This window comes from Mirounga angustirostris, unplaced genomic scaffold (assembly GCF_029215605.1).
Source record: "Mirounga angustirostris isolate CCGP_5_RB_7025 unplaced genomic scaffold, mMirAng1.0.hap1 SCAF_1, whole genome shotgun sequence".
NCBI lineage: Eukaryota > Metazoa > Chordata > Mammalia > Carnivora > Phocidae > Mirounga > Mirounga angustirostris.
In genome coordinates this window covers 123,525,692-123,545,873 of record NW_026991709.1, presented here as the reverse complement: position 1 = coordinate 123,545,873, position 20,182 = coordinate 123,525,692, and the positions used below count along the sequence as shown (strand labels likewise).

At 33.5% G+C, this 20,182-nt stretch overlaps 1 protein-coding gene across 7 annotated transcripts in view; it reads right to left on the bottom strand.

Annotated features, from left to right (window-relative positions):
• STAG1 (STAG1 cohesin complex component) overlaps positions 1 to 20,182 on the bottom strand; it is a 415,977-nt gene that overhangs the window by 51,225 nt on the left and 344,570 nt on the right. For 6 of the 7 annotated variants that reach the window (XM_064587431.1, XM_045903718.3, XM_064587433.1 and 3 more), the window contains one exon: positions 7,057 to 7,137. The exons of the other annotated variant lie outside the window; for it this stretch is intronic. In XM_064587431.1, coding sequence (XP_064443501.1) covers positions 7,057 to 7,137 — 81 coding nt within the window. The remainder of the gene's footprint in view (positions 1 to 7,056; positions 7,138 to 20,182) is intronic. 7 annotated transcript variants of the gene reach the window in all.

Here is a 20,182-nt window from a genome sequence, read left to right as displayed (position 1 = left end):
CTTCCTCAAAACCCTATCCAACAGTGAATATCACATACACATTAGGAAACTGAAGTTCAAAGATGAAGTAACTTGCTTATCTTTGCCACAGGTGGTCAAAGATGGCACCAAAATTTGAACTTAGATTTAACTTCAAAGATCATGCTCCAACACAAAAAATGCTGGAAATATACCCTATTTATAAACTAGGAGCTCCTTATATATATAAGTTGGGTCTGTAACAAGAAGTCATTTAACAAATACCTAGTAATTTTAGAATGGCTGCTGGGGAAAAAAAAAACATTTTTAAAACAAAAAAACTACTTTAGGAAGGAAAAGGCATTATGGTATCAGAGGATATTAAGTACAATATGAAACACACATTTCCTTTCTATTCAAATAAATGGACAGACAGGAAAGTAAACTTTTATCATTAATTTTGGTCAGGCATATCTCCAATCTTTGTACTAGAAAGTGGGAAGTGTTATGTTTTGTTTAAATATTCTTACTGTTGCTTTAGACTTCTGATAAGCTCAGTTTAAATACACTCTTACATTATAATAATTGTTACTTAGAACAGATCTTCTCAGTCCTGGCTTATTTTTTATATCATAAAGTATTAAATATGTTAAGGAGTTTCAGTATTTATAAAATGGGTCCTTTAAAGACCACTGTCCCTGGGTAAGTAAGTAAAAACAGCATCTGACTAAATAGGCTAGTAAAGCTAAGGAAGCCTTATACTGTCTTTCCCTACCAGACAGCAATTTTTAAAACTGGAATCCCAGGAATAGGGTTGCAAACAACACATAATTCTTAATGGAATGTTAGACTCATGACTTGTAAGTTCTTTTCTAAATTGAACATATTTAACTTTTGGTTTTCGGAGGTTTTTAGAATATTAGAGTTAGATAAAACTTTGGAGAAGTTTAGAATTTGGTATAAACAGCCACCTTCTTCAGTATTCCAGATTTTTTTTTTAAAGAACATTCTGAGGGTTGAACAAGAAATGGATTTAAACAAGACCTGGATCTTTCTCCCCTAACTTTCCTAGACCAGCCAATCAGACACTAGAGATAGGACATAATATTAATAGAAACGTAACTATCAAAGAATGACTCTGAAGTCATGGAACAATCAAAAGGAAAGGCTTTAAATTAACTACATAGTTACTGAGGATAGAATCCTCATGAAATATAAGGTAGGGAGAAAAGAAAGAGGTGTAGAAAGCAGCCTGTAGATTTTTACACATTTGAGCCTATTTCTAGTACACTTCTAAAAATGTACATTTTTATGAAGAATAGCAAGGTTATACATGTCTCTTCACTGGGCTTGGCCATCATCAGTCCCATCTTCATCCTAACTCTTCCCTTCCTCAGTCTTTTTGTAGGTAAACAAGCTGGAATTTTCAGAGGAGACACTTCAGTCAAGAGGGTAATGGAGGAATAAGTTTTGCAGCTAAATACCTCAATAACTTACAGCTACCCAAGGGATGTTGATTTTCTTTAACTTAGAAGACTAGGAATAGGGCCAGGGTCCAGAAGGCAGGGATGTTTGCCCCAGGCCCTCCCTACTGCTGTCTATAATAGGAACATGCAGGGTAAGGCAGAGAGCTACAAATTTAAGATTACAGAGAGTAGGACAGCTCCTCCCAAGAGGAAAACAAATATTGAGGATAAATTCTAGATCCCCAGGCCAAAAACGGCAATAGGGGCATTATATTAGCCCTAACTCTTATTTACCTGGCTCTTTAAATGTCTTTGTATCTGTCCAGAAGGAGCTGAAGGAAGAAGGATGTTTTCTGTTAGAGAAGAGAAACTGAAGGCTGCTTCTACAGGACCAGCACTAGGGGGCACCGGAGCAAAGTATACTGAGCATGACCTGTGGGACTGCCAAAGAGCTTCAACTCTGGAAATTAGGGGAACAGAGGAAATACCCATTGGTAAAACCCAATGCACTTCTAATTCAAATAAAGATCTAATCCTGTTCTTGATATAGTCTTTTCATATACTTTATCTTATGAAAGTGTTCACTGTTGTGTTAAATTATAACTTGAATTTAAACCAAATATAACTACCATTCATAATTTTCTGAATGACAGTGTTCATGACAATAGAGAAGAAAAATAAATTTCAGAAAGTACTCTCTAAAAGCAATTTGGCAATATATACCAAGGCTTAAAAGTATGTACCATCTTTGACCCAGCAGTTCCATTTCTAAGAATATAACACAAGATGAAACAATGTAACACAGAACAAGCTTTTGCACCAGAATGCCCATCATGGCATTAATTTTATTCATTAAAATGCTTAAACAACCTAAATATCCAAGAGACAAGAGTTGTAAAATAAATTATAGTATAGCTACACAATGGACTATCATGCATACATTAAAAATACTATCTACAAACACGTCTTAGAAACTGAAGGAAATGTTGATTGAAGAGACACAAAATTTTGTAAACTGTAAATACATTACGGTAAGACTGAAGTAAGTCAGAAAAAGTACTGCAAGAAAACACACCAAAATATTAACAGTGATAGTTATCCACAGGTGGTAAGATTCAGAAATTTTATTTATATATTTTTTACAATGAACAAGTACTTAAGTAAGAGAGCCTGAATTTATGAAAACCAATCTATTTTATACCCCAAACTAGTAAGTATAATTAATTAAAAACATAAGTGACCTCCCTCAGAGGTTTAAATGAATTTCTATAAATGTGAGTAGAGAAAAACAGTAGTTAGCTGTCTAATTCCTCACTAGCAAAATGGTTCATTTCACATTAACATAGTAATTGCTCAACGACAAAAACCAAAAACAATTCATGTAAGAACACTTTCAAGCTGTCTCTAAATGACCAACATTATACATGTTAAATATATAGACCCCAGGAGGCTAGTGTATTAAATTTAATTTTCAGTAAACAAATTAAAAGGAAAAAAAGGATAGAATGCATTACCAAAGTCTTCTGTATACTTTAACTGTAACTCACTGGCATTAGAAACAGGTATTTAAAATCACAGTAACTTCTCATTAAACGTATTCCATTGGGGATACCAAATGATGAAAAAAAAACCTGGCTATGTGACATAATTTACCTAACTTTTCAGTACCCAAATGATTAACAGACATTGTCAGCTTGTGTTCAGCAAGGAGTCAACCGATGTGCCCTTAGAAAATTTGTTTAAAAACAATGAAACTCTAGAATTAGTTGTATTAAAAGCTTAATAATGGAAGAATTTAAAAAGTGCTAACAGAAAAACTACTAGACTGAGATTCAAAAGACTTGTGCTCTAAGTTTCAGATCTTAATCACGTTCCAATGTTTCTAAGTATCAGGTTCCTTATCTGTACAATGGGATTATCATAACATCCACTTTATAGAATTATTAGGAAGACTTAATGAAGTTAAGGCATTTAATTCAAGTGATAAAATACCAACAAGGTAATAATAACAACAGTGTCCCCTTCTAGGCCTTATCTAAAACAAACAGGTCTCATCAAATCACTTTCAAATTTCCTTATAGCTCACATTTATAAACAACAGAATAATACTGCTACAGCAAATAAGATACAGGACACACTATGCATTTTTCCAGTTTTCATCCAAGTTCAACAACTCTGAGTTATATGTAATAAATCAAAACCTAAGATTAGGATGGGAGAATCAGGATATTTCTGAAGCTTTTGTGATAAAATTATCACTGTTAGATATAGTCTTCAACAAAAACAACCCCTCAGACAGTATCAAAAGGTATAAAGCAAAAATGAATTTCTCTCCTTCGTATTCTTGCCCCCAAAGAATTTCTCTTTCCCAGAGTTAACCACTGTTAAGATTCTCATATATCTATCCAGACATCTGCAATTATAGCAGTTATTAACCTTAGCAGATTGAAGAATTTTATTTTATTTATTTATTTATTTATTAAAGATTTTATTTATTTATTTGACAGAGAGAGACACAGTGAAAGAGGGAACACAAGCAGGGGAGGGGGAGTGGGAGAGGGAGAAGCAGGCTTCCCGCGGAGCAGGGAGCCCGATGCGGGGCTCGATCCCAGGACCCTGGGATCATGACCTGAGCCGAAGGCAAGTGCTTAACAACTGAGCCACCCAGGCACCTCAGATTGAAGAATTTTAGAGCTAGAAATGATTGGCCCAATACAACTTTCAATTTTGTAAATAAGTAACCTGACACAGATAAGTGGATTTTAGTTGTTATTAATATCTGGAAAGCATTTCACAATAGATAAAATGCTTTGACATACCTTATCTGTTTTAAAATTATTCAAGCGACTTGCCTTAAGGTTATTTACATAACAAACTAATGATGTGGCTGGAACTATAGTTAGGAAGTTGATATCTTATCGGGGGAATATTAATAATATAGATTAAATTCATACAAAGCTTATGTATATGGATCTTAAATTTTCAAAGATATCCTACATCACAAAAGGGATTAGAAAGTTCGGCAATTACTGATCTAGTAATTATTATATAAAAGAGTCATTACAATAATTGTTTTAAAAGGAAAAATCTTAGCAATGAGAGATTAATTTTTAAAGTTTGCTTGTGTCTTGCAAATTCATGCTTTTCAAGATTATCACTTAGAGAACCACTTTTAAATGACAGCTATAAATGACACCCAATGATTATTGAATATACTTTAGTTAAAAAAAATTACCAACAACTTCAAAATGAGAAGAAATAATTTGAGAGACACTTTAGTAAGGAGAATTTCACGTATGATATAAATGCACACAAAGCTTTATACAGAAATCAACTGAACAATAAAGCACTTAAAAGATGCTGCAGCATTTTCTGACATAAAGAAAATCAGTGTTGACCACAAGAGCTGCATTGCCACTTGGCAAGGACAACTACGAAATCTGCATTATGAGAAATGATAAAAAATGAAGATATCTTTTATTAGAAGAATGAGTCAGACCAAAATTAAACAGAAAGCTAAGGAATTTCAAAATAATTCTACTGTAAGAGGGCTAAAAAAAAATAGAAAATATTCAAAGAAGTGGGGTCAAGAACAGAGATTCTCACTCCAATTATGGAATATAGTTGCAAAAGAACAAAACTGAAATTAAATTTAATAGAGGAATTAACCATTTAATTATGCTAATTTTTTGGGCACATATATAGTCCAAATTTAATAAATGCAAAGAATCAATATTCAGCCAAATAACAAACAGCTCAGATAACCTAAATGATCTCAGAAAAAAATGGAATACCAAAAGCAACCAGATGAAAAAATCAAAATAAAAGTAAATTATGTGTAATATATAAACTATCAAATTTTAACATATATATTCAATCTCCTTTAATTTTACCATATTAAGGAACATTTCAAAAACACGAAACCATAATACACTTTAAAGTGACTTTAGTTACTAATAAAAGGTTAACTTTGATTTTTGCTTTTCAAGACTAAAATTGTCAATAAAATATAAAAACCAGGAGGCTAACTAATACATTACTGTTGCTCTAACTGAAAATAAATAAAAACCCCAATTACTTTCTAAAGGCAGAGATATCCTCAAATTATTAGTCAGGAAAGAAAAGAATGCTCCATATCATGCTGGTGGTTCTATAATGTATTAACCTTCTTTACTAGTTGAACAGCCTCTGTTTTGTTAAGATGAGGATATGTAAACACTGTAATATATTTACTTGGTTCTTTATTAAGTGTTTGCTCTTTATAAACATATGTCCAAGCTCTCTCATTTCATGAAACAACTGAAATATATTTATTTATAATTATGTTTGTATCAGATAATTCCAAGGTATAAATAGCACTTTTTGGGTCTGTTTCTCTTCATGGTTCTGTTCATGGTTTCTTGTTTACTTTTAAGTTGAGTAATTTTTACTATAAGTTCATTTTTCTTAAAATTTTATTTGCCTTTTTTTTTTTTTAAAGATTTTGTTTATTTGACAGAGAGACACAGCAAGAGAGGGAACACAAGCAGGGGGAGTGGGAGAGGGAGAAGCAAGCCTCCCGCAGAGCAGGGAGCCCCAGTGCGGGGCTCGATACCAGGATCCTTGGATGGAGCCCCAATGCAGGGCTCCATCCCAGGACCCTGGGATCATGACCCGAGTGGAAGGCAGACACTTAATGACTGAGCCACCCAGGCGCCCCTTATTTGCCTCTTTGAGGCAAATTCCTTCAGAAAGGATTTACATTTGATTGTGTTAGGTGCTTGGAGATACCACCAACGAATATTTTAAATCAAAATCCTAACTTGCTTTTTAAATTTTTTAATGGACCACTGAAGTAGGATGGACTTAGGGTGGAAACCTACATGAAAGCTCACTCACGGTTATAAATTTTCATGAAAGACCTATTTTCTCCCCTTTATTCAATGACAAATTTTAAGACAGGCTATTTTCCTTATATTCCCCCATAAATGGAGCTGTTGTAGGTTTATTTCTAATTTACCCTTGTGCTGGAAGTAGCTCTTTAGGGTTCCAACTTTAGAGATATGCTACCTGTTAGATATTCCACCCCTGAAGGGCCTTGGGATTTGTCTACATTAGAAAATATCCTCAAGGATAGTAGGCTTTAGGCTCCCTTTGACTCTCTTGGATCCTAGTTTCATTTAATCTCTGATTTGTACTTTCCTTTTTGTTTTGAATTGTCATGGCGAGATTAAAATTAAAAAAAATTATCTAACAATTTGTTTTTAACAAGAGTGTTATTTAGTTTGGGCCCCAAGGTGCCATAATTCCATAACTAAGAGCTACATAGCATTACCTTCAATATTATTCTCTTTTTAATAGCATGTCACCTATCCAAGCTCTTGTGGTTTCTACTACAGTTATTTCTTGTAAGACTTTTAACTTTGTGTATCTATACAACTCTACATCTATTGCTTGAAGAACTGGTTATCTTTCAAAGAGGTAAAATATACTTACTCATAGGAGAAAGCAAGAGTTGATAACAATAATTACTATATATTTCATTAAAATTATAATTTATTATAATAATTGGTAACAAATTATTAAATAATGATTTAAGCAAGGTTATTTTATTTTAGTAATAACTCTTCTGCCTTCAGAAACTCTTACTTACTTTGGAAGGAGAACCATCAGTAATTTTCACCAACTGCCAAAGTATCGAGTAATGGGAACACTGCAGTGCCTGTACGACTATCTGTATCAAATAAAAAAATTCAAACAAATGAGACATAATTTATGTTTGCATAGTATTAAGAGAACAATGTTTATCACAGTTTTTTCTTATAATATGGTTTCAAGTCCAAATTTTTGTAGCATTAATAAGAATGTGTAAAATAGTATTTGGTTAAAAAAAGACAAACCAACATATCAGTCTAAAGAATAAAGATATAATGTATGTTGATAAATATGGACCCAAATATCACTGCGCTTTAAACAAAAATCTACTGTTATGAATATTTTGCTTAGGTTTTTAAAGGGAGGTTGAAGAAATCATTTTTATGCAGATTTTATAATTAAATGATGATTTTAAAGCATTTTTACTATGAAATAGAACATTCATACAGAAATGTGCATAAAATATTTAATAAATTAATATAAAGAAAAATACCTTTGTAATCACCATCCAAATCAAGAAATAGAACATTGCTAGCACCTTCTCCCAATAAAATGTCTTTTTTCCCCCCTCTAAAGATAATAGTCATTTTGACTTATCAGTCAGTACATTTTAACAACCCAAGTCTGCACCTCTAAATACTGAGTTTATTATACACCTGGTTGTGAACATTACACAAATGGAATCATGCAATATGAATTACTTTGAATCTGACTTCTTTCATTTTAACATTTATAGTTAAGATTTATACATAACTGTTGCATGTAGCTGTAGTTCATTATTTTTTGGTCTTGAACTATATTTAGAATATCCTATTTATTCATTCTATTGTTGATTAGCTGGTTTTAGGCCATTATGAATAATGTTGCTACAAACTTTCTTATATATGTCTCCTGGTGTCCATGCATGCATTTGTCTAGCTCAGAGGTTCTTGAAGTTTTTAGTTCTCAGGACCTCTCTCTTAAAAATTACTAAAAAATTACTCTCAAAAAAACTACATTGCTTTTGTTTATGTGGGTTATTTAACAGATTTATCATATTGGAAATTAAAAATAATGTTTCAAATACGTATTAATTCATTTAAAAATTAAAGTAATTGTATCATAATAAAGTATGTATTTCTGAAAAAGAACTAAATTTCTAAAATGAAAAACATTTAGTGGGAAGAATGATAGTTTTACATTTTTATAAATCTCTTTAATGTCTGGCTTAATAGAAAACAGGGTTTCAAATGTGCTTCTGCATTTTATTAAAATATGCTGTTTTGATTGAAATATATGAAGAAATCCAGTGTCACTGATTAGCTGGAAAAGGAAGGCATATTTTAATAGTCTTTGCAGGTAAATGTGGATATTCTTTGACACGACACCAATACTCCAATGTACATTTGTGAGAGAATGAGAATGAAAAAAGCAAATAACATCTTCCTCTTCTTATGAAAATAGTTTGACCTCATAGATGTGCCCTGGAAATCACCAGCGCTCTCCAAACTACACTTTGAGGGCCACTGCTCTAGGAATAAATTGCTGGATTATATAGTATGTGTATGTTTAACTTTATGGATTTATTTGTTTATTAAAGATTTTACTTATTCATTTGAGAGACAGAGACAGGAAGAGAAAGAGAAAGCATGAGTGGGGGGGGGGCGGGTAGAGGCAGAGGGAGCAGACTGCCTGCTGAGCCAGGAGCCCGATGTGGGGTTCGATCCCAGGACCTAGACATCACAACCTGAGCCGAAGGCAGACACTTAACCATCTGAGCCGCCCAGGCGCCCCCAAGAGCACTATTTTAATGTAGTATTAACTTACATTAACTTATATCTCTCTCTCACTAATGGAGATGGGCAGGTTTTCATTTTTTTACTGGCACTGAATTCTTGTTTTGTGAAAACTTGTCTCTGTTTTTCAGAGACAAATAACAGAATTCAGGAAAATAAAACTGATTAAGAATTATAACTACAGGAGAATTTCATTGTGGATAGGGCTTTTACTACATTTTTGTTTGAATACATGTCTTTACTGCAATAAAGCATAACTAATAGTATATTCCATTATTATAATATCTCTATTATCTTCCCCACTTGATAAACTAAAAACTGTAAGAATAAATATATGTAGATAATAAATCAAAAGAAATCAGTAAATAGAATGCTGAAGGAAGTGGTTAGAATTTTAGCTGATTTTACTTCAAAAGTTTTAGGTTTCAAATCACATAAGCAAAAGATATCTCCAATGTCCCTATTCAGCACTAAAAATAAATAATCAGAGTTAGAGGAATGAGTAGTGCTACTTTTGATGCAACACCAGTGAGATGATGTCAGGGTTTTATCAAACATAATAATAAATGATTGACTCATGTCAGGATGCCAGAAACAAGACTACTGAAACACTGTCAAGTTAAGAACTTTAATGCTAAAGAAATCACCTTACTATATAGAAGATGCTCAGTACAGTACACGTATTAGTACTGAGACAAATTTTGATAACCTCTAATTTAGAATATAAGGTACACTGATAAAGTGATTTGTGTGGAAGGAAAAGAGAATATTAAAAAAAAAATTATCTTCAGTTTGAAACAACCGAATTGTTAAATTACTAGAAAAGTAATATACAAATTAACATTATCAATGGGAAATTAAGATATAGAAAAAAGTAATATTGAAGAATTGCTTAATTTTAGTTACCATTTCTCCTAATCATCACCAATATAATTTCCTTTCCTTATACATTTCTACTGATCTATATACTAGGAACTTATTCAAACTGTCCCAAAGTTTTGCAGAAGTTTCTTGGAGGTGATTATGAGGGAAGGAGACACTTGATCACTCCAATACTTATTTCAAACAGAGCATCCCCATTTTCATCTGTTTCATATATTGGCGTTCATCATGCATTTACTTTAAGGGATCCACTGCATTATTTTAAAATAAAAAGCTCACTTTCATTGACTAGGAAGCATTTTGCCTTCTCACAGGTATAATTATATAATACAGCTGATCACATTTGAAAAGAAAATTTAGAACACTTCCTTCTGGGCTTTACACATCAGTCATACTGATATTGTATATCCTCCATACTAAGTGATGTTATCCCAACTTGTCCAGAAGTCATTTATTCAGCAACTTCATCTTTCTGTAGTATAGACAGATGAAACAAGGACAAACTGAAAAAGCCAAAAGAGATTGTTTTAACCAATGAGGACCAAAGTCCTTCTGCCTTTCCTTGATTAATACTCTGACCCTAGAGAGGATCTTTGATAATTATAGCAAATACTGGGCTGATGACAAAGAATTTCTTTTGACCCTACCCCTCTGTCCTCTTGTTTCCATTAGCTAACATTGTTCCTGGGAGGACATGATAATGTGTACTGCACATTTCTGGGCAAAAGTAGTTAAGAAGCAGGAGTGCCTTTTCCATCTTTTACTCTCCTACCTACCTGCAGGATATCAATGACCAGGAGAACCTCGGTCCTTGAGTAAATGGGTGGTGCAGTGACATCCCACTTCCCTTAATTGCACTTTATAGGTATGGGCGTGAGAAATAAATTTCTATTGTGTTAAGCCACTAAGATATTGAGATTAATCTATTATAGCAGTTAGCATTACCTTAATCAACATAAAAATGCTTAGTCCTTTCCCTTAATAATTACTTTTACCTATTTAAAGGAACCATAGCTCTCATCTTTGATTAACAGATTGAATTAATGAGTATCATTCAACCTCTGGCTAATGGTATCACACATCTTGAAGATTAACTGAAGATTACTTTCCATGTAAATAAAGTCCAAACGATAAGCTCCTAGAATGTTTATGTTTAGAAAAACTGAATTTTGGGGGCACCTGGGTTGCTCAGTTGTTAAGCGTCTGCCTTCGGCTCAGGTCATGATCCCAGGGTCCTGGGATCGAGCCCCATATAGGGCTCCCTGCTCTGCGGGAAGCCTGCTTCTCCTCCTCCTACTCCCCGCTGCTTGTGTTCCCTCTCTCACTGTCTCTCTCTCTCTGTCAAATAAATAAATAAAAATCTTAAAAAAAAAAAAAAAGGGCACCTGGGTGGCTCAGATGGTTAAGCATCTGCCTTCGGCTCAGGTCATGATCCAAGGGTCCTGGGATCGAATCCCACATCGGGCTCCCTGCTCAGTAGGGAGCCTGCTTCTCCCTCTGCCTCTCTCTCTCTCTCTGTCTCTCATGAACAAATAAATAAAATATTAAAAAAACAAAATAAAAATCTTAAAAAAAAAGAAAAACCGAATTTTTATGGAAAATAAGACTATATAATAAGGAAAAAATGATTATGCATATGTAATATATACATGTGTAGATACATATCATCTACATATATAGGCTATGTTTAAAATACTGAAATCAGGGCGTCTGGGTGGCTCAGTTGGTTAAGCGTCTGCCTTCAGCTCAGGTCATGATCTCAGGGTCCTGGGATCGAGCCCCACATCGGGCTCCCTGCTTTGCAGGGTGTCTGCTTCTTCCTCTGCCTGCCACACCCCCTGCTTGTGTGCTCCCTCCCTCCCCCCATCAAATAAATAAATAAAATATTTAAAAAAAATAAAATAAAATACTGAGAATCTACATAATAGCTGTGGGATATATTGATAGGGCTCTTTCACTTTTCTGTTTGCAAGAGACTTTAAGGGAATGGAGGATCAAATTTTTTTTTTTTTAAGATTTTATTTATTTACTTGACAGAGAGAGACACAGCGAGAGAGGAACATAAGCAGGGAGAGTGGGAGAGGGAGAAGCAGGCTTCCCTTGGAGCAGGGAGCCCGATGCGGGGCTCGATCCCAGGACCCTGAGATCATGACCTGAGCCGAAGGCAGATGCTTAACGACTGAGCCACCCAGGTGCCCCGAGGATCAAATTTTTTAGTGGATAAGTACATGACAAAAGAGTGAACTAAACTAAACTAGTCTGCTTCTCATATCCAATACTGGCCTATCATATTTAGAGTAGGTTAGTATGAGTGACAATTAATATCCCCTTTTAAAAAAAAGCCTTTAGATGCAAATTAATAATCAGCATGGCTTACCAAGAATGTAAGGCTGACAAATAAACATAAGAAAAGATGTTCAACATCATTAGCATTAAGGAAACGTACATTAAAAGCACAATGAAATAGATACAACTGCGTACCTACTAAGTTTGCTAAAGTAAAAACAGTATCAAGTGTTGATGAGAATGTGGAACTGGGAGTCGCACACTACTGGCAGGAATGCAGAATGATATAGACACTCTGGAAAATGGTTTGGCAATTTCTAATAAAGTTAAACACACACTTATACCCTAATACCTGCAACTGCACTCCTGGGCATTTACTTTAGCAAAATGAAAACTTATGTTCAAACAAAAAGCTCTACACATATTTTCACAGCAGCTTTAGTTGTGAGAGCCAAAATATGGAAACAACCCAAATGCCTGTCAATAGGTGAATGGATAAAACAAACTGGTATATCCACACAATGGAGGAGAACTGATTAATTTAAAAAATGCACCAACTATTGATTCAAACAACTTGGATTAATTTCAAAGGCATTATGGTCAGTGAAGACATTATGCTTACCAAAGACTTTATGCTCTAAAGAGTTACATACTTTATGATTCCATTTATTTGGAAATCTCAAAAAGAGAAAACCACAGTGATGGAAAACAGAGCAGTAGTTTCCAGGAGATGTAGGTAGGGCAAGCATCTAACTATAAAGGGACAACATGAAGAAAAAGGTTTTCTTTTTTTATAGGGGATATTTTAAAGTGGGATGATGAAAGGGGTATTTTTAAAAAGGGATGATGAAAACTGTTCTGTATCTTGATTGTGGCGGTGACTACATAAATCTAGACACATGTTAAAATTCATAATTTTACATAAAAGGAAAATAAGTCAATTTTACTGGATAATTAAAAAATAATAATATGGCAAAGAGCAGAGTTTGCGGTAGTATTTTTCTTAAGCAAATGCTAAGAAAAGCACAAACATTAAGACAAATCATAGTGATAAAGAAGTAACAATTCTTTAACAAAGAGGAAATATTCCTAAATTCTACATGTGCTTTGGTAATGAAGGATCATCCAATGTGTTGTATTACCAGTGGGCATAGTACACTATAAAAAAAAAAAAAAATCACTAGAAGGGTAAAAAACGGAGGTAAAAAATTCAAATAGTTAAAAGTTAACTTCTGTAACTAAAAAATTAAAACTTCCCAAGGAATGGACTGCATAGCCGGCTAATGCACATTAATCCTCGGCAGTTTTGGACCCTGGAATTTTGCTGTTAAGCTTTCTTATAAATTCCAAGCAGTATTTAAAACAAGGAAGAGTGTAAAGAAAAATGCAGTATGTCAACAGTAAGTCCAGTGTGAAATATTATAGTCTTTTTTAGTGATATCTCTTCATACTAATCTCCAAAAGGGGGTTTTGTATATAGTGGAAAGCACATTGGACTACGCATTCACAACATACCATCTTAGGCCTACTCTTTAACAATGTGTACTAGCCTTTTCTCCTCAAATAATGTAGGCTTTAACATCAAAAAGATCTTGCCACTTTCCATCTCAGTGATCTGCTTAAAAGACTCAACAATTTCTGCTGATGACCTTGAAATGGTATAGTAATACAGGCAAACAGTTGTCCAAACAACATATACAGCATCACAACCATTCAGAAATCATTAAGAAACTGTAACATAATTCTTAGTGGAGATAGAATTATGGTCCTTATGAAAGGGTGAAAGTAGGGAACATCCATAATTCCAAAAGAAGAACAGTCACTTAAAGACATATTCAAAGTGAAATAAATGGTTTATGCAAATAGATTCCAAACATTTAAATATAAAAAAAGACTATTAAAATACAAGAAAAAAGAAATATTTAAATGACTTGAAAATGTGGGGAAAGGCTTTCCACGTAACACATCAAAGAGAGAAAACAACAGAAAATGACTAATAATCCTGATTATATAAAGAACATTTATAATCCAGGCATCAAGATATATAAAATTAAAAAGATTCCCACTGATAAATTATTGCAACAAATGACATAAGGCTAAGAACATTAACATAGAAAAGAGCTTATAAATTAAAATGAACTAGAGATCTGCTGTATAACATCATGCTTATAGCTAACAATACTGTATTGTACACTGAAAAATTTGTTAAGAGAGTAAATCTTACATTGTGTTTTTTACTACAACAAAATATATAATACAACAAAAAGATAGGGAAACATAAAGAAAGGTAATTTTACAGAGGTATATAAATAATAACTAGAGATATAACTGTATGACAATTTAAAATAGTAATCTGAAAAAATAACAGTTACCAAATGTTCACTATATGAACTCCGTTTTTCAAACAGACGTTTACTCAGTATCCAAGTCTTCTGCTAGAGTAAGAGCTTAAAACAAATATATTCCCTGAATCTCAGAGAAGAATCTAATGGGAACATAAATAAGTATCAACTGTAACAATTTAGTAATTGGTTTGACTAAGAATACACACACAGGGTCAGATGCTGAGGGGCAAGAAGGACTCTGTCTTAGCTAGGAAGAGTGATAATGGTTAGGAAAAACTTTCTAGAGAAGCAAAAGTGTATACTAAATCTTTAAAGAAAGATGTAAGATTTAATCTGGCAACAAAGGGAAAGTGGAGGTTGAAGGAATAGAAATTTCAAAAAAAAGCTTCACCAATAACTCAAAAGGCTGGTACAGGATAAGTGTAAGCATATACTGAAGCTAGATCAGCAGAAACCAAATCACAGAGGACCTTATAGGAGGGTGACTATACATCCTGCTTTATGCTTATGTCTTGGAATAATTAAGAGTAACCTACCCCCTCCCACCTCCCGCTTTCACTTTCAGAAGAACACTTGTTTGGACAATAACAAGGTCAACTCACTATGACAAAAAAAATCTGGATGTTATCCTAAGAATACTAGGTAATGCACAGATAGTAACATGTTCATATTTGAAGAGAAGAGTAACATGATCAGGTGTTTCAAAAATATCCCATTCACAAAAGCAAAGAGAAGTGCTTCTGTTTAAGATTTATTAAAGTAATATTTGATGCTTCAAAATAGATGTATAAAGCGTAATAATAAGATTAACCTATGAACAGACAACCAAATTTAAGAACTAGTATGATACCAATAACACTGTATCCACCTATGTATGATCTCTTCCCCATTCCTTAGGGCTGATAAACTATTCTACTAAATTTCATGTATATTATGTCCTGGCTCTTGGAAAAATACAGTTTTATCACATATACATATCATTGGACAAATACACTTTAATTTTTCTAGTTTTTGAGCTTTTCAAAAATGGTGTAACACTGTATGTTGTCTTTTGAGGGAACAGATGTACATCTGAGCCTTGCCTCTGAAGGATCTATAAAGATTAAAAAAAAAATGCAAATTTTCATGCTCCACCCCTTAAAATTTAGAATCAACAGAAACAATTCAACAACCTTTTTAAACAATTAATTTAAATAATATTTACAATCATTCTATGTACCTTTGCTAGAGAGCTGAAAAACAAGAATAAAGATTATATCAATCTATGGCTCTTAGTTCTGAAATTTCCACCATGTGATAAATGTTTTCTTTTGTTCTTGTGTTTTGGTCTGGGGCTTTCTAAACCTCAAAATATATATTGGTCAGGCTTTGAAACAGCCTTATAAGTATGAGAAATAATTACTCTTATATTTACCCTTTTGCATTTGGATAAAATTAAGGTATAATTTATATATAAAGAAAAATCTACTATTTTCAATATACAGGTTCTGCAATTTTGACAAATGTATAGCCAGGTAACCAACAAAACAATCAAGAAATAGAAGAGTTCCACCAACCCTCAAATACCCTCATGCCCTTCTGTAGTAAGTCTCTTGCCCCATTCTGGGTATGTTTTCTGACCCTATAGTTTTGTGTTTTCCAGAATATATAATAAAATTGTACAGCATGTAGTTTTGTGTATCTGATTTCTGCTACTCTGTATAATGTTACTGAGAAACATCCACGTTGTTGCATGTAGCAGTAGCACCTTCCATTTAATTGCTAAGAATTATTCTACTGTATGGATGACAATACAATTTGTTTTTATACCTTTATCAGTTGAACATTTGAGTTGTTCGCAGTTTGGGGCAATTTTGAATACACCTGCTATACACGTTCTGGTAGAGGGTTTTTTTTTTTTTAATTTTATTTATTTTAGAGAGACATAGAGCATGAACAGGGTGAGGGGCAGAGGAAAAGGTAGACAGAATCTTAAGCAGGCTCCCCACTGAGCATGAAGCTAAGAGCAGGGCTTGATCTCAAGATCTGGAGATCATGACCCGACTTGATCAAGAGTTGGAAGCTTAACCGACCGAGCCACCTAGACACCACTCTAGTATAGGTTTTTACGTGAACCAGAATTTTCATTTCTCCTGGATATTACTCAGGAGAGGGACTGCTGGGTCAGAGAAGTATCTATGTAACTTTTTAAGAAACTGCCAAACTGCTTTCTGAAGTGAATGTGCCATTTTGCATTCCCACCAGCAACGTATGAGTTCCACTGCTCTTGAAATGATTGGTAGTATTAGCTCATTGTGCTTTTAATATGCATTTCTCTAATGACTAGTAATAAGTTGCTTTTCATGTGTTTGTCATCTATCTTCTTTGGTGAAGTATCAGTTGCTTTTCCTAGTACTGAATTTTGAAAGATCTTCATCTTTTTGAATACAAGTCTGTTATCAGATATGTGATTTATAATTATTTCCTAGTCTTATATTTGTCTTTTCGATTCTCTTAATACCGTCTTTCGAGAGAAGTGTTTAATTTTGCTGAATGTGTATTTTTGAAAATTTTCAATTATGGATCATGCTTCCGATGTATTTAAGGAATCTTCGACTAACTTAAAGGTCACAAAGATTTTAACTCCCGTGTTCTTTTTTAAATGTTTTATACTCGCAGGTTTTGCACTTAGGTTTATAGTCTAAATGGCCTACTTTGAGTTAATTTTGTATATGGTGTGAAGTGTTGAGATTTTTTTTCATATATATATTCAACTATTTCAGCACCATTTGTTAAAAAGATCATCTTTTCCCAAAGAACTGCCCTAGCACCTTTGTCAAAAATCAACTGACCACATATATGTGAGTGTATTTCTTTCTGGATTCTCTATACTGCTCCTTTGACCTTTATGTCTATCCTTTCTTCAGTACCACACTATCAAAGTTACTGTTTAGTCCTGAAATGAGGTAGTGTAAACATTCTAACTTTGTTGTTCTTTTTCAAAATTCTTTTGGTTATTTTATTTCTTTTGGCCTTCCGTATAATTTTTATGAATCAAGCTGTCAGTTTCTACAAAAAACCCTGCAGAGATTTTAAATGGAACTGTGTTAATCTAAGATCAGTTTGGGGAAAACTGGTATCTTAACAGTATTAAGTCTTCTAATTCATGAACATGATATATCCTCATTTATTAAGATCTTCAATTTCTTTCATTAGTGTTTGGTAGTTTTTGGCATACAGATCTTGCACATATTTTGTTAAGATTTACCTTAAGTATTTAATATTTTTCGGTGCTACTGTAAATGGCACATGTTCTTAAAATCTCAATTTTCAGTTACTAAGCAAGTGATTTTTAAATTTAAAAAGCAAGAGATGTACATAGTAAAATAGCCAACGGCATAATGGTGTTCTATTCAAACTAAGCTTCGTGACCACTATAGATCTCATTTTCCACTGAGAAAAGTTATTGTCAAACAGCTCCTCATGTATCATTCCAGAAATAATCTGTCAACTAATAGATGTCCATATATGGAGATTTTATCATCCCTTTAAATTTATATACCATTCTGCTCCTTGCCTTTTTCATTAAATTTCTTCTCACACAGAATATTTAACATCAATAATATTAACCTCATTTTTAATTTTATAGTTACATAGCATTGCATAGAATCAAAACTATCCTACCAAAGTTAACGGTCCTCTATTGATTGACACTTAGATTACTTTTAGTTTTAAGTTTTTATAAATAGTGCTACACTGAACATCTTTGTACCTACATCTTTTTACACATGTCCAAGTATGTATCTGTATTCTAAATTCCTAAATTATAAATGTCAGTTAAGGATATGTCTACTTTTGGGGCGCCTGGGTGGCTCAGTTGGTTAAGCGACTGCCTTCGGCTCAGGTCGTGATCCTGGAGTCCCGGGATCGAGTCCCGCATCGGGCTCCCTGCTCAGCGGGAAGCCTGCTTCTCCCTCTCCCGCTCCCCCCTCTTGTGCTCTTTCTCTCTCTCACTCTCTCTCTCAAATAAATAAATAAAAATCTTTAAAAAAAAAAAAGGATATGTCTACTTTTAATTTTGACAGATTGACAAACTTCTAAAGTGATTACACCAATTTATTCTTACAATGGTATCTGAGAGTATGTCAGTATTTAAAAACAAAAAACCAACAGCTCCATAAGATTTTCAGATACATACATACAGTTGAAAATTACTGGAACAGAACCTAGATTGGAAAGAGGCTGAAACTAAGGTTACTAAGACAAGAGGTAAATACTACTGTGATTCACAAGAAAAATATGAAGATTAAACTAAGGAAATGATTAAGATTAAACTAAGGTAGTGATAGTAGGGCTAAAAAGAATGATGGCAAAAGAGACACTGAGGAGGTAGAATTAAAAAAAAAGATAAAAATCTCTTGAGATTAAGTACTGCTTCTAATATACCCTTATGTCCTGAGGATCTGACACTCAGACACATTTTGGTCAATAATGAATATGTAGGTGGTTGTCTGGATGTGTGTGTGAATGGTGGCAAAATTTTGATATGGCATGCCCAAGAAGAGTCAGAAGTGGGTAACTGAAATAATTTCTAAGCTCAGTCAAGGAAATAAGTATGTAGTCTTCTAAGGAAAGCATCAAAATGCTTCTAAAGAAAGTGTGACTGCATTATTTACACAAGAAGTCATAATCTACCCAAGAGCAATAATGCGACTGAAGTTAAACTCAACTCCTGTATTATGTTCAGTTTAAAGAAATGTGTTGATTTCCAGTTAATGATGACAGATTAAGTACCAGTATTTAATCTCTCCCCACAATTGTCACTGAAAAAATTCAAAAGATATTTAGGAAAAATAATACAAAAAAAGAGTCTGACACGGGGCAAACATCAGAAGGGGTGGGATATCATAAAGAGCAGTAGCAAATTAGTACAAAAAATGTGAAGAGACATTGAACAAAATTTAAAAGCTTGGTTTGAGTGGGTATGCAATAGCTACGTGACATTAGGCAAGTTATTTAATATCTCTATGTTTCAGTTTCATCACCAATAAAAAAAGAATAATGATATATGTGTTTCATAGGGTTGTCCTAAGGCTTAAACAAATAAATACACATAAAGAATTGAATTAAAATATTACCTGGAACATAGTTAAGTGCAAAACAAAAGTTTTTTATTTATTTTTATTTATTTTCTTTTTTTTTTCAAGATTTTTATCTATTTATTGAGAGAGAGAGAATGATAGAGAGAGAGCATGAGAGGGTGGAGGGTCAGAGGGAGAAGCAGACTCCCTGCCGAGCAGGGAGCCCGATGCGGGACTCGATCCCGGGACTCCAGGATCATGACCTGAGCCGAAGGCAGTCGCTTAACCAACTGAGCCACCCAGGCGCCCCACAAAAGTTTTTTATTACTGATGCCTCGAGAGGCCCAAAGTTAGTGACATATGATTACAATTCCCTCCTTATGGGTTTACTCAGACTGTTTTGTTATATAGCAAATTTAACCAAAACAATTTACAAATGTTCTTTATTGATATTCAATTTTTAGAATCAATTCAGACAATTCTGGAAACTATATATTAAAGCAGAAGTTTAATATTCATTTTTCTTAGATGTTAGCTAAAACCAAGGTATAAAACTTACAAATATACCAACAGGAAATAGGCACAAAATCACAAAACAAAAAAAGGAGAATTTAAATATTTGTTGTCTTTATTTTACAGAAAATTGTATGAAGAAATACTATTAATAAATTCTGAAATGTGGGTTGTTTACCAGCTAATAATCACTGTGTTATGGAACTGTAGTAACTTTTAATACTTATAAGGTTAAAAATTCATTAGCATATGGGAGGGCACAA